The sequence below is a fragment of the Peromyscus eremicus genome, chromosome 8b (assembly GCF_949786415.1).
Source record: "Peromyscus eremicus chromosome 8b, PerEre_H2_v1, whole genome shotgun sequence".
In the NCBI taxonomy this organism is placed as follows: Eukaryota; Metazoa; Chordata; class Mammalia; order Rodentia; family Cricetidae; genus Peromyscus; species Peromyscus eremicus.
In genome coordinates, this window is record NC_081424.1 from 8,206,337 (window position 1) to 8,220,522 (window position 14,186).

The 14,186-nt window shown below is 58.8% G+C and overlaps 2 protein-coding genes across 2 annotated transcripts; both read left to right on the top strand.

The window, feature by feature from the left end:
• Positions 1-694: 694 nt before the first annotated feature.
• Positions 695-6,253, top strand: LOC131918752 (zinc fingers and homeoboxes protein 3-like; the record flags this gene model as incomplete). The annotated part of the gene is made up of 3 exons (XM_059272956.1): positions 695-1,204; positions 3,290-3,736; positions 5,807-6,253. Coding segments are annotated over exons 1-3 (1,404 nt in total), but the record flags the coding sequence as incomplete, so codon positions are not given.
• Positions 6,254-8,284: 2,031 nt separating this feature from the next.
• On the top strand, positions 8,285-13,891 carry LOC131918753 (zinc fingers and homeoboxes protein 3-like; the record flags this gene model as incomplete). The annotated part of the gene is made up of 3 exons (XM_059272957.1): positions 8,285-8,794; positions 10,878-11,324; positions 13,448-13,891. Coding segments are annotated over exons 1-3 (1,401 nt in total), but the record flags the coding sequence as incomplete, so codon positions are not given.
• Between the last annotated feature and the right edge of the window lie 295 nt (positions 13,892-14,186).

Consider the following 14,186-nt stretch of genomic DNA (forward strand, 5'->3'; position numbering starts at 1 on the left):
TGTGTTTGTGTGTGTGTGTGTGTGATTGTGTGTCCCTGCCAGCCTATCTGAAGCCTTGGTCTGGCTCCCTCCTCCTCCTCGTCCTCCTCCTCCTCGTCCTCCTCCTCTTCCTCCTACTCCTCCTTGTCCTCCCCAATCCCCATGGATGTCAATTTCCACACAGGCAGACTCTGCATGGTTTGTTTCTCATGGCACAGTGGGTCAAGTTGGGCAGAGAAAGGCCACCCACTGGTTTCAGGCAAAGCAGCCTTAGGGTGGGGCTAATCTGCTTTAGGGTGGGGCTAACCTGCTTTAGGATGGGTTTTAGCAAAATCCATAGTCAGAGTCCTCAGGCAAGAAGTGGAGGGGTCCTGCCTGTGTCTTCCACGGAGAGGTTCTCCAAGGTCCCTTTGGCGAAGGTGGCGTGCTCTGGACCTGTGGAGATCTGGGCTGACCTTCCAGGGAGCAAGCGGGCTGAGGCCCGGGTCCCCAACCCCAACTCCTCCCCCTCCTCCACCCGGTGGGCCTTCAATCCCAGGCTGCTGAGCCAGGTGCCAGAGATCGGGTTAGTGGGCGGGGCCGCCCGCAAGTAGGCAAGCATAAAAGTCCCAGGGACCAAGCCTGGAGGCACTCACTCCATGCTGGAGCTCTCCTCCTGAGCGGTCCTGCTTAGACTCGCCAGAGGCAGGAGTCCTGGCAAGGCTACCTTGGCCAAATGGAAGATCGCAGCAGCAGCAGCAGCAATCTGGGGGACAGCACTGGGGCCATGGCATCCAGGCGCCAAAGGACTGTTTGGAAAGCCGGGCAGCAGGACGCCCTGCTGGCAGCTTTCGCGGAGAACCCTTACCCAAGTTTCACGGCCAGGCAGGACCTGGCCAGGGAACTGGGGCTGCCTGAGTCCCGCATCCGCGTGTGGTTCCAGAACCGCCGAAATCGCACCAGGGAGGTGCGTGGCCTCCGAGGCCCCGAGGGGTCGGCGGGACCAAGCGGGCTAGCGTCCCCTCAGCAACGACCCCAAGGGCCTGGTGCCAGGGCACGAGGTGGAAGAAGCAGACCCGCGGAGCGACGCACCAGGCGTCGCACTCGACTCAGCCCGGCACAGTTGAGGATCCTGCTCCAGGCATATGAGGACGAAGCAAGCCTGAAATATGGTGCCAGGGTGAAGCTCGCCCAAGAGACCGGTTTGCCTGAGGACACCATCTCCATCTGGTTCCAAAACCGGAGAGCGCGCCACCCTGGCGGTGGCAGGGGCAGAGTTCGAGGTCAAGACTCCCTGGCTTCCACGCCATGGCCACAGACGCCGCAGCCGCAGCAGCCGCAGCAGCCATCGCCTTCTCCTGCGCCCAATGCCGAGCCTAAAGGACCACCTTGCAGCCCCAGGGAGACGGAGCAGCGTGCCCAAGACGGCCTGTTGCCACCGGCTTCTGCACTGGGCGTGGGCGTCCAGACTTGGAGTCAGCCCTCCCCACCGGCCTCCTTCCCAGTGTCCTCGCCTGCAGCTGCACAGCCCTCGGGACCATGCCACCACGACGACCGGGAACCCCACCCGGTCGCAAGGGACACCTTCACTATGGACGATGTCGAGCTCATGCTTGACCAACTGCTGCCGCAACTCCAGGCTGACCAGCAGGCCCAGGACACTCTGGATCCCCACGTCCCGTGGGAGGACATTAACCCAACCCTTGAGCTACCTCTGGACCAAGAAGAATACCGGACCCTCCTGCTGGATCTGTTCGCAAACACAGCAAGGCTTCCTTGAACCTCGTGCCCCATTCCTATCATCACTGGACCTGCGTTCAAGTTGACTTCACCAAGCACCTACTACCTGTGTTCCCCAGTGGCGGGCCACGGCCGAGAGCCTGGCAGGAGGAGCGGACAGCACCCAAGCCCAAAAAAGGCCTTCTAAGGCCTCCATGGAACTCAGTACAGAGGAGTCTGTTACACAGTCACCACCATGTCACAGCTTCCAAAACAACACACTCTGCCACAAAGCTCTGCTCCACAGCACACTGGAACCTCCCAAAATCTCTTGACTCTTCTTGAAAGACTCAGCTCTGAAGACCTGATAGCACAGACCATCCCCTCACACAGTCCACCCTATGTGCACAGAAAACCAACAACCGATATTTGTGTTTCATGTTCCTTCCTCTTACCCGTGGCCCTCCACCACTTTTTTGTTTTTATTGATTTATTGATTGATTTATTGATTTTTATTTATGTATTACTTTTTGTGAGGCAATGTCCTGGAAATCCTTAGGTACACCCATCCCGCCCCCAAACCACAGGGATGCACCTGCTTCTGCCTCCCTAGGTCTGTCATGAAATGCAAGTGCACCTAAGGCAAGCATTCCACTCATGTTCTCCACACCCGGACTCCATAGCTCCTCTGCTCTTCACAGTCTCTAGAACCCTGATAGCTGCCATCTGGTGGCCAGTCTTGTAGCTTTTGGAAAACAACTGCTTTGCCTGAAACCAGTGCCTGGCAAAGAGTTCCCGTTTTCTTCCTAGAGTACTGGGGTGGAATGTGTGTGTGTGTGTGTGTGTGTGTGTGTGTGTGTGTGTGTGTTTGTGTATCCCTGCCAGCCTATCTGAAGCCTTGGTCTGGCTCCCTCCTCCTCCTCGTCCTCCTCCTCCTCGTCCTCCTCCTCTTCCTCCTACTCCTCCTTGTCCTCCCCAATCCCCATCGATGTCCATTTCCACACAGGCAGAGTCTGCATGGTTTGTTTCTCATGGCACAGTGGGTCAAGTTGGGCAGAGAAAGGCCACCCACTGGTTTCAGGCAAAGCAGCCTTAGGGTGGGGCTAATCTGCTTTAGGGTGGGGCTAACCTGCTTTAGGATGGGTTTTAGCAAAATCCATAGTCAGAGTCCTCAGGCAAGAAGTGGAGGGGTCCTGCCTGTGTCTTCCACGGAGAGGTTCTCCAAGGTCCCTTTGGCGAAGGTGGCGTGCTCTGGACCTGTGGAGATCTGGGCTGACCTTCCAGGGAGCAAGCGGGCTGAGGCCCCGGTCCCCAACCCCAACTCCTCCCCCTCCCCCACCCGGTGGGCCTTCAATCCCAGGCTGCTGAGCCAAGCGCCAGGGATCGGGTTAGTGGGCGGGGCCGCTGGCAAGTAGGCAAGTCTAAAAGTCCCAGGGACCAAGCCTGGAGGCACTCACTCCATGCTGGAGCTCTCCTCCTGAGCGGTCCTGCTTAGACTCGCCAGAGGCAGGAGTCCTGGCAAGGCTACCTTGGCCAGATGGAAGATCGCAGCCGCAGCAGCAGCAGCAGCAGCAGCAATGTGGGGGACAGCACTGGGGCCCTGGCATCCAGGCGCCAAAGGACTGTTTGGAAAGCCGGGCAGCTGGACGCCCTGCTGGCAGCTTTCGCCAAGAACCCTTACCCAAGTTTCAGGGCCAGGCAGGACCTGGCCAGGGAACTGGGGCTGCCTGAGTCCCGCATCCGCGTGTGGTTTCAGAACCGCCGAAATCGCACCAGGGAGGTGCGCGGCCTCCGAGGCCCCGAGGGGTCTGCGGGACCACGCGGGCTAGCGTCCCCTCAGCAACGACCCAAAGGGCCTGGTGCCAGGGCACGAGGTGGAAGAAGCAGACCCGAGGAGGGACGCACCAGGCGTCGCACTCGACTCAGCCCGGCACAGTTGAGGATCCTGCTCCAGGCGTATGAGGTCGAAGCAAGCCCGAAATGTGGTGCCAGGGTGAAGCTCGCCCAAGAGACCGGTTTGCCTGAGGACACCATCTCCATCTGGTTCCAAAACCGGAGAGCGCGCCACCCTGGCGGTGGCAGGGGCAGACTTCGAGGTCAAGACTCCCTGGTTTCGCCGCCGCCGCCGCCGCCGCCGCCGCTGCCTTCTCCTGCGCCCAATGCCGAGCCTGAAGGACCACCTTGCAGCCCCAGGGAGACGGAGCAGCATGCCCAAGACGGCCTGTTGCCACGGGCTTCTGCACTAGGCGTGGGCGTCCAGTCTTGGAGTCTGCCCTCCCCACCGGCCTCCTTCCCAGTGTCCTCGCCTGCAGCTGCACAGCCCTCGGGACCATGCCACCACGACGACCGGGAACCCCACCCGGTCGCAAGGGACACCTTCACTGTGGACGATGTGGAGGTCATGCTTGACCAACTGCTGCCCCAAGTCGAGGCTGACCGGCAGGCCCAGGACACTCTGGATCCCCACATCCCGTGGGAGGACATTAACCCAACCCTTGAGCTACCTCTGGACCAAGAAGAATACCGGACCCTCCTGCTGGATCTGTTCGCAAACACAGCAAGGCTTCCTTGAACCTCGTGCCCCATTCCTATCATCACTGGACCTGCGTTCAAGTTGACTTCACCAAGCACCTACTACCTGTGTTCCCCAGTGGCGGGCCACAGCCGAGAGCCTGGCAGGAGGAGCGGACAGCACCCAAGCCCAAAAAAGGCCTTCTAAGGCCTCCATGGAACTCAGTACAGAGGAGTCTGTTACACAGTCACCACCATGTCACAGCTTCCAAAACAACACACTCTGCCACAAGCTCTGCTCCACAGCACACTGGAACCTCCCAAAAATCTCTTGACTCTTCTTGAAAGACTCAGCTCTGAAGACCTGATAGCACAGACCATCCCCTCACACAGTCCACCCTATGTGCACAGAAAACGAACAACCGATATTTGTGTTTCATGTTCCTTCCTCTTACCCGTGCCCCTCCACCAGTTTTTGTTTCTATTGATTTATTGATTTTTATTTATGTATTACTTTTTGTGAGGCAATGTCCTGGATATCCTTAGGTACACCCATCCCGCCCCCAAACCACAGGGATGCACCTGCTTCTGCCTCCCTAGGTCTGTCATGAAATGCAAGTGCACCTAAGGCAAGCATTCCACTCATGTTCTCCACACACGGACTCCATAGCTCCTCTGCTCTTCACAGTCTCTAGAACCCTGATAGCTGCCATCTGGTGGCCAGTCTTGTAGCTTTTGGAAAACAACTGCTTTGCCTGAAACCAGTGCCTGGCAAAGAGTTCCCATTTTCTTCCTAGAGTACTGGGGTGGAATGTGTGTGTGTGTGTGTGTGTGTGTGTGTGTGTGTGTGTGTGTGTGTGTGATTGTGTGTCCCTGCCAGCCTATCTGAAGCCTTGGTCTGGCTCCCTCCTCCTCCTCGTCCTCCTCGTCCTCGTCCTCCTCCTCTTCCTCCTACTCCTCCTGGTCCTCCCCAATCCCCATCGATGTCAATTTCCACACAGGCAGACTCTGCATGGTTTGTTTCTCATGGCACAGTGGGTCAACTTGGGCAGAGAAAGGCCACCCACTGGTTTCAGGCAAAGCAGCCTTAGGGTGGGGCTAATCTGCTTTAGGGTGGGGCTAACCTGCTTTAGGATGGGTTTTAGCAAAATCCATAGTCAGAGTCCTCAGGCAAGAAGTGGAGGGGTCCTGCCTGTGTCTTCCACGGAGAGGTTCTCCAAGGTCCCTTTGGCGAAGGTGGCGTGCTCTGCACCTGTGGAGATCTGGGCTGACCTTCCAGGGAGCAAGCGGGCTGAGGCCCGGGTCCCCAACCCCAACTCCTCCCCCTCCTCCACCGGGTGGGCCTTCAATCCCAGGCTGCTGAGCCAGGCGCCAGAGATCGGGTTAGTGGGCGGGGCCGCCCGCAAGTAGGCAAGCATAAAAGTCCCAGGGACCAAGCCTGGAGGCACTCACTCCATGCTGGAGCTCTCCTCCTGCTTAGACTCGCCAGAGGCAGGAGTCCTGGCAAGGCTACCTTGGCCAGATGGAAGATCGCAGCACCAGCAGCAGCAGCAGCAGCAGCAGCAGCAGCAGCAGCAGCAGCAATCTGGGGGACAGCACTGGGGCCCTGGCATCCAGGCGCCAAAGGACTGTTTGGAAAGCCGGGCAGCAGGACGCCCTGCTGGCAGCTTTCGCGGAGAACCCTTACCCAAGTTTCACGGCCAGGCAGGATCTGGCCAGGGAACTGGGGCTGCCTGAGTCCCGCATCCGCGTGTGGTTCCAGAACCGCCGAAATCGCACCAGGGAGGTGCGCGGCCTCCAAGGCCCCGAGGGGTCGGCGGGACCAAGCGGGCTAGCGTCCCCTCAGCAACGACCCAAAGGGCCTGGTGCCAGGGCACGAGGTGGAAGAAGCAGACCCGCGGAGCGACGCACCAGGCGTCGCACTCGACTCAGCCCGGCACAGTTGAGGATCCTGCTCCACGCATATGAGGACAAAGCAAGCCCGAAATATGGTGCCAGGGTGAAGCTCGCCCAAGAGACCGGTTTGCCTGAGGACAACATCTCCATCTGGTTCCAAAACCGGAGAGCGCGCCACTCTGGCGGTGGCAGGGGCAGAGTTCGAGGTCAAGACTCCCTGGCTTCGCCCCGACCGCCACAGACGCCGCAGCCGCAGCAGCAGCCACCGCAGCCATCGCCTTCTCCTGCGCCCAATGCCGAGCCTGAAGGACCACCTTGCAGCCCCAGGGAGACGGAGCAGCGTGCCCAAGACGGCCTGTTGCCACCGGCTTCTGCACTAGGCTTGGGCGTCCAGACTTGGAGTCTGCCCTCCCCACCGGCCTCCTTCCCAGTGTTCTCGCCTGCAGCTGCACAGCCCTCGGGACCATGCCACCACGACGACCGGGAACCCCACCCCGTGGCAATGGACACCTTCACTGTGGACAATGTCGAGCTCATGCTTGACCAACTGCTGCCGCAACTCCAGGCTGACCAGCAGGCCCAGGACACTCTGGATCCCCACGTCCCGTGGGAGGACATTAACCCAACCCTTGAGCTACCTCTGGACCAAGAAGAATACCGGACCCTCCTGCTGGATCTGTTCACAAACACAGCAAGGCTTCCCTGAACCTCGTGCCCCATTCCTATCATCACTGGACCTGCGTTCAAGTTGACTTCACCAAGCACCTACTACCTGTGTTCCCCAGTGGCGGGCCACGGCCGAGAGCCTGGCAGGAGGAGCGGACAGCACCCAAGCCCAAAAAAGGCCTTCTAAGGCCTCCATGGAACTCAGTACAGAGGAGTCTGTTACACAGTCACCACCATGTCACAGCTTCCAAAGCAACACACTCTGCCACAAGCTCTGCTCCACAGCACACTGGAACCTCCCAAAATCTCTTGACTCTTCTTGAAAGACTCAGCTCTGAAGACCTGATAGCACAGACCATCCCCTCACACAGTCCACCCTATGTGCACAGAAAACCAACAACCGATATTTGTGTTTCATGTTCCTTCCTCTTACCCGTGCCCCTCCACCAGTTTTTGTTTCCATTGATTTATTGATTTTTATTTATGTATTACTTTTTGTGAGGCAATGTCCTGGATATCCTTAGGTACACCCATCCCGCCCCCAAACCACAGGGATGCACCTGCTTCTGCCTCCCTAGGTCTGTCATGAAATGCAAGTGCACCTAAGGCAAGCATTCCACTCATGTTCTCCACACACGGACTCCATAGCTCCTCTGCTCTTCACAGTCTCTAGAACCCTGATAGCTGCCATCTGGTGGCCAGTCTTGTAGCTTTTGGAAAACAACTGCTTTGCCTGAAACCAGTGCCTGGCAAAGAGTTCCCGTTTTCTTCCTAGAGTACTGGGGTGGAATGTGTGTGTGTGTGTGTGTGTGTTTGTGTGTGTGTGTGTGTGTGTGTGTGTGTGTTTGTGTGTGTGTGTGTGTGATTGTGTGTCCCTGCCAGCCTATCTGAAGCCTTGGTCTGGCTCCCTCCTCCTCCTCGTCCTCCTCCTCCTCGTCCTCCTCCTCTTCCTCCTACTCCTCCTTGTCCTCCCCAATCCCCATGGATGTCAATTTCCACACAGGCAGACTCTGCATGGTTTGTTTCTCATGGCACAGTGGGTCAAGTTGGGCAGAGAAAGGCCACCCACTGGTTTCAGGCAAAGCAGCCTTAGGGTGGGGCTAATCTGCTTTAGGGTGGGGCTAACCTGCTTTAGGATGGGTTTTAGCAAAATCCATAGTCAGAGTCCTCAGGCAAGAAGTGGAGGGGTCCTGCCTGTGTCTTCCACGGAGAGGTTCTCCAAGGTCCCTTTGGCGAAGGTGGCGTGCTCTGGACCTGTGGAGATCTGGGCTGACCTTCCAGGGAGCAAGCGGGCTGAGGCCCGGGTCCCCAACCCCAACTCCTCCCCCTCCTCCACCCGGTGGGCCTTCAATCCCAGGCTGCTGAGCCAGGTGCCAGAGATCGGGTTAGTGGGCGGGGCCGCCCGCAAGTAGGCAAGCATAAAAGTCCCAGGGACCAAGCCTGGAGGCACTCACTCCATGCTGGAGCTCTCCTCCTGAGCGGTCCTGCTTAGACTCGCCAGAGGCAGGAGTCCTGGCAAGGCTACCTTGGCCAAATGGAAGATCGCAGCAGCAGCAGCAGCAATCTGGGGGACAGCACTGGGGCCATGGCATCCAGGCGCCAAAGGACTGTTTGGAAAGCCGGGCAGCAGGACGCCCTGCTGGCAGCTTTCGCGGAGAACCCTTACCCAAGTTTCACGGCCAGGCAGGACCTGGCCAGGGAACTGGGGCTGCCTGAGTCCCGCATCCGCGTGTGGTTCCAGAACCGCCGAAATCGCACCAGGGAGGTGCGTGGCCTCCGAGGCCCCGAGGGGTCGGCGGGACCAAGCGGGCTAGCGTCCCCTCAGCAACGACCCCAAGGGCCTGGTGCCAGGGCACGAGGTGGAAGAAGCAGACCCGCGGAGCGACGCACCAGGCGTCGCACTCGACTCAGCCCGGCACAGTTGAGGATCCTGCTCCAGGCATATGAGGACGAAGCAAGCCTGAAATATGGTGCCAGGGTGAAGCTCGCCCAAGAGACCGGTTTGCCTGAGGACACCATCTCCATCTGGTTCCAAAACCGGAGAGCGCGCCACCCTGGCGGTGGCAGGGGCAGAGTTCGAGGTCAAGACTCCCTGGCTTCCACGCCATGGCCACAGACGCCGCAGCCGCAGCAGCCGCAGCAGCCATCGCCTTCTCCTGCGCCCAATGCCGAGCCTAAAGGACCACCTTGCAGCCCCAGGGAGACGGAGCAGCGTGCCCAAGACGGCCTGTTGCCACCGGCTTCTGCACTGGGCGTGGGCGTCCAGACTTGGAGTCAGCCCTCCCCACCGGCCTCCTTCCCAGTGTCCTCGCCTGCAGCTGCACAGCCCTCGGGACCATGCCACCACGACGACCGGGAACCCCACCCGGTCGCAAGGGACACCTTCACTATGGACGATGTCGAGCTCATGCTTGACCAACTGCTGCCGCAACTCCAGGCTGACCAGCAGGCCCAGGACACTCTGGATCCCCACGTCCCGTGGGAGGACATTAACCCAACCCTTGAGCTACCTCTGGACCAAGAAGAATACCGGACCCTCCTGCTGGATCTGTTCGCAAACACAGCAAGGCTTCCTTGAACCTCGTGCCCCATTCCTATCATCACTGGACCTGCGTTCAAGTTGACTTCACCAAGCACCTACTACCTGTGTTCCCCAGTGGCGGGCCACGGCCGAGAGCCTGGCAGGAGGAGCGGACAGCACCCAAGCCCAAAAAAGGCCTTCTAAGGCCTCCATGGAACTCAGTACAGAGGAGTCTGTTACACAGTCACCACCATGTCACAGCTTCCAAAACAACACACTCTGCCACAAAGCTCTGCTCCACAGCACACTGGAACCTCCCAAAATCTCTTGACTCTTCTTGAAAGACTCAGCTCTGAAGACCTGATAGCACAGACCATCCCCTCACACAGTCCACCCTATGTGCACAGAAAACCAACAACCGATATTTGTGTTTCATGTTCCTTCCTCTTACCCGTGGCCCTCCACCACTTTTTTGTTTTTATTGATTTATTGATTGATTTATTGATTTTTATTTATGTATTACTTTTTGTGAGGCAATGTCCTGGAAATCCTTAGGTACACCCATCCCGCCCCCAAACCACAGGGATGCACCTGCTTCTGCCTCCCTAGGTCTGTCATGAAATGCAAGTGCACCTAAGGCAAGCATTCCACTCATGTTCTCCACACCCGGACTCCATAGCTCCTCTGCTCTTCACAGTCTCTAGAACCCTGATAGCTGCCATCTGGTGGCCAGTCTTGTAGCTTTTGGAAAACAACTGCTTTGCCTGAAACCAGTGCCTGGCAAAGAGTTCCCGTTTTCTTCCTAGAGTACTGGGGTGGAATGTGTGTGTGTGTGTGTGTGTGTGTGTGTGTGTGTGTGTGTTTGTGTATCCCTGCCAGCCTATCTGAAGCCTTGGTCTGGCTCCCTCCTCCTCCTCGTCCTCCTCCTCCTCGTCCTCCTCCTCTTCCTCCTACTCCTCCTTGTCCTCCCCAATCCCCATCGATGTCCATTTCCACACAGGCAGAGTCTGCATGGTTTGTTTCTCATGGCACAGTGGGTCAAGTTGGGCAGAGAAAGGCCACCCACTGGTTTCAGGCAAAGCAGCCTTAGGGTGGGGCTAATCTGCTTTAGGGTGGGGCTAACCTGCTTTAGGATGGGTTTTAGCAAAATCCATAGTCAGAGTCCTCAGGCAAGAAGTGGAGGGGTCCTGCCTGTGTCTTCCACGGAGAGGTTCTCCAAGGTCCCTTTGGCGAAGGTGGCGTGCTCTGGACCTGTGGAGATCTGGGCTGACCTTCCAGGGAGCAAGCGGGCTGAGGCCCCGGTCCCCAACCCCAACTCCTCCCCCTCCCCCACCCGGTGGGCCTTCAATCCCAGGCTGCTGAGCCAAGCGCCAGGGATCGGGTTAGTGGGCGGGGCCGCTGGCAAGTAGGCAAGTCTAAAAGTCCCAGGGACCAAGCCTGGAGGCACTCACTCCATGCTGGAGCTCTCCTCCTGAGCGGTCCTGCTTAGACTCGCCAGAGGCAGGAGTCCTGGCAAGGCTACCTTGGCCAGATGGAAGATCGCAGCCGCAGCAGCAGCAGCAGCAGCAGCAATGTGGGGGACAGCACTGGGGCCCTGGCATCCAGGCGCCAAAGGACTGTTTGGAAAGCCGGGCAGCTGGACGCCCTGCTGGCAGCTTTCGCCAAGAACCCTTACCCAAGTTTCAGGGCCAGGCAGGACCTGGCCAGGGAACTGGGGCTGCCTGAGTCCCGCATCCGCGTGTGGTTTCAGAACCGCCGAAATCGCACCAGGGAGGTGCGCGGCCTCCGAGGCCCCGAGGGGTCTGCGGGACCACGCGGGCTAGCGTCCCCTCAGCAACGACCCAAAGGGCCTGGTGCCAGGGCACGAGGTGGAAGAAGCAGACCCGAGGAGGGACGCACCAGGCGTCGCACTCGACTCAGCCCGGCACAGTTGAGGATCCTGCTCCAGGCGTATGAGGTCGAAGCAAGCCCGAAATGTGGTGCCAGGGTGAAGCTCGCCCAAGAGACCGGTTTGCCTGAGGACACCATCTCCATCTGGTTCCAAAACCGGAGAGCGCGCCACCCTGGCGGTGGCAGGGGCAGACTTCGAGGTCAAGACTCCCTGGTTTCGCCGCCGCCGCCGCCGCCGCCGCCGCTGCCTTCTCCTGCGCCCAATGCCGAGCCTGAAGGACCACCTTGCAGCCCCAGGGAGACGGAGCAGCATGCCCAAGACGGCCTGTTGCCACGGGCTTCTGCACTAGGCGTGGGCGTCCAGTCTTGGAGTCTGCCCTCCCCACCGGCCTCCTTCCCAGTGTCCTCGCCTGCAGCTGCACAGCCCTCGGGACCATGCCACCACGACGACCGGGAACCCCACCCGGTCGCAAGGGACACCTTCACTGTGGACGATGTGGAGGTCATGCTTGACCAACTGCTGCCCCAAGTCGAGGCTGACCGGCAGGCCCAGGACACTCTGGATCCCCACATCCCGTGGGAGGACATTAACCCAACCCTTGAGCTACCTCTGGACCAAGAAGAATACCGGACCCTCCTGCTGGATCTGTTCGCAAACACAGCAAGGCTTCCTTGAACCTCGTGCCCCATTCCTATCATCACTGGACCTGCGTTCAAGTTGACTTCACCAAGCACCTACTACCTGTGTTCCCCAGTGGCGGGCCACAGCCGAGAGCCTGGCAGGAGGAGCGGACAGCACCCAAGCCCAAAAAAGGCCTTCTAAGGCCTCCATGGAACTCAGTACAGAGGAGTCTGTTACACAGTCACCACCATGTCACAGCTTCCAAAACAACACACTCTGCCACAAGCTCTGCTCCACAGCACACTGGAACCTCCCAAAATCTCTTGACTCTTCTTGAAAGACTCAGCTCTGAAGACCTGATAGCACAGACCGTCCCCTCATCAGTCCACCCTATGTGCACAGAAAACCAAAAACCGATATTTGTGTTTCACGTTCCTTCCTCTTACCCATGCCCCTCCACCACTTTTTTTATTTTTATTTATTTATTTAGTTTTATTTATTTATGTATTACTTTTTGTGAGGCAATGTCCTGGAAATCCTTAGGTACACCCATCCCGCCCCCAAACCACAGGGATGCACCTGTTTCTGCCTCCCTAGGTCTGCCATGAAATGCAAGTGCACCTAAGGCAAGCATTCCACTCATGTTCTCCACACACGGACCTCGTAGCTCCTCTGCTCTTCACAGTCTCTAGAACCCTGATAGCTGCCATCTGGTGGCCAGTCTTGTAGCTTTTGGAAAACAACTGCTTTGCCTGAAACCAGTGCCTGGCAAAGGGTTCCTGTTTTCTTCCTGGAGTACTGGGGTGGAATGTGTGTTTGTATGTGTGTGTGTTTGTGTGTGAGTGTGTGTGTGTGTGTGTGTGTGTGTGTGTGTGTGTGTGTTTTTGTGTGTCCCTGCCAGCCTATCTGAAGCCTTGGTCTGGCTCCCTTCTCCTCCTCGTCCACTTTGTGGTCCTCCTCCTCTTCCTCCTAGTCCTCCTTGTCCTCCTCAATCCCCATCGATGTCAGTTTCCACACAGGCAGACTCTGCATGGTTTGTTTCTCATGGCACAGTGGGTCAAGTTGGGCAGAGAAAGGCCACCCACTGGTTTCAGGCAAAGCAGCCTTAGGGTGGGGTTCATCTGCTTTAGGGTGGGATCAACCTGCTTTAGGGTGGAGTCAACCTGCTTTAGGATGGGTTTTAGCAAAATCCATAGAGAGAACGCTCAGGCAAGAAGTGGAGGGGTCCTGCCTGTGTCTTCCACGGAGAGGTTCTCCAAGGTCCCTTTGGCGAAGGTGGCGTGCTCTGGACCTGTGGAGATCTGGGCTGACCTTCCAGGGAGCAAGCGGGCTGAGGCCCGGGTCCCCAACCCCAACTCCTCCCCCTCCTCCACCCGGTGGGCCTTCAATCCCAGGCTGCTGAGCCAGGCGCCAGAGATCGGGTTAGTGGGTGGGGCCGCCCGCAAGTAGGCAAGCATAAAAGTCCCAGGGACCAAGCCTGGAGGCACTCACTCCATGCTGGAGCTCTCCTCCTGAGCGGTCCTGCTTAGACTCGCCAGAGGCAGGAGTCCTGGCAAGGCTACCTTGGCCAGATGGAAGATCGCAGCAGCAGCAGCAGCAGCAGCAGCAGCAGCAGCAGCAGCAGCAGCAATCTGGGGGACAGCACTGGGGCCCTGGCATCCAGGCGCCAAAGGACTGTTTGGAAAGCCGGGCAGCAGGACGCCCTGCTGGCAGCTTTCGCGGAGAACCCTTACCCAAGTTTCACGGCCAGGCAGGACCTGGCCAGGGAACTGGGGCTGCCTGAGTCCCGCATCCGCGTGTGCTTCCAGAACCGCCGAAATCGCAACGGGGGGGTGCGTGGCCACCAAGGCCCCGAGGGGTCGGCGGGACCAAGCGGGCTAGCGTCTTCTCAGCAGCGAGCCAAAGGGCCTGGTGCCAGGGCACGAGGTGGAAGAAGCAGACCCGCGGAGCGACGCACCAGGCGTCGCACTCGACTCAGCCCGGCACAGTTGAGGATCCTGCTCCAGGCATATGAGGACGAAGCAAGCCTGAAATATGGTGCCATGGTGAAGCTCGCCCAAGAGACCGGTTTGCCTGAGGACACCATCTCCATCTGGTTCCAAAACCGGAGAGCGTGCCACCCTGGCGGTGGCAGGGGCAGAGTTCGAGGTCAAGACTCCCTGGTTTCGCTGCCGCCGCCGCCGCCGCCGCTGCCTTCTCCTGCGCCCAATGCCGAGCCTGAAGGACCACCTTGCAGCCCCAGGGAGACGGAGCAGCGTGCCCAAGACGGCCTGTTGCCACCGGCTTCTGCACTAGGCATGGGCGTCCAGACTTGTTGTCTGCCCTCCCCAACGGCCTCCTTCCCAATGTCCTTGCCTGGAGCTGCACAACCCTCGGGACCATGCCAAGAGGACGACGACCACG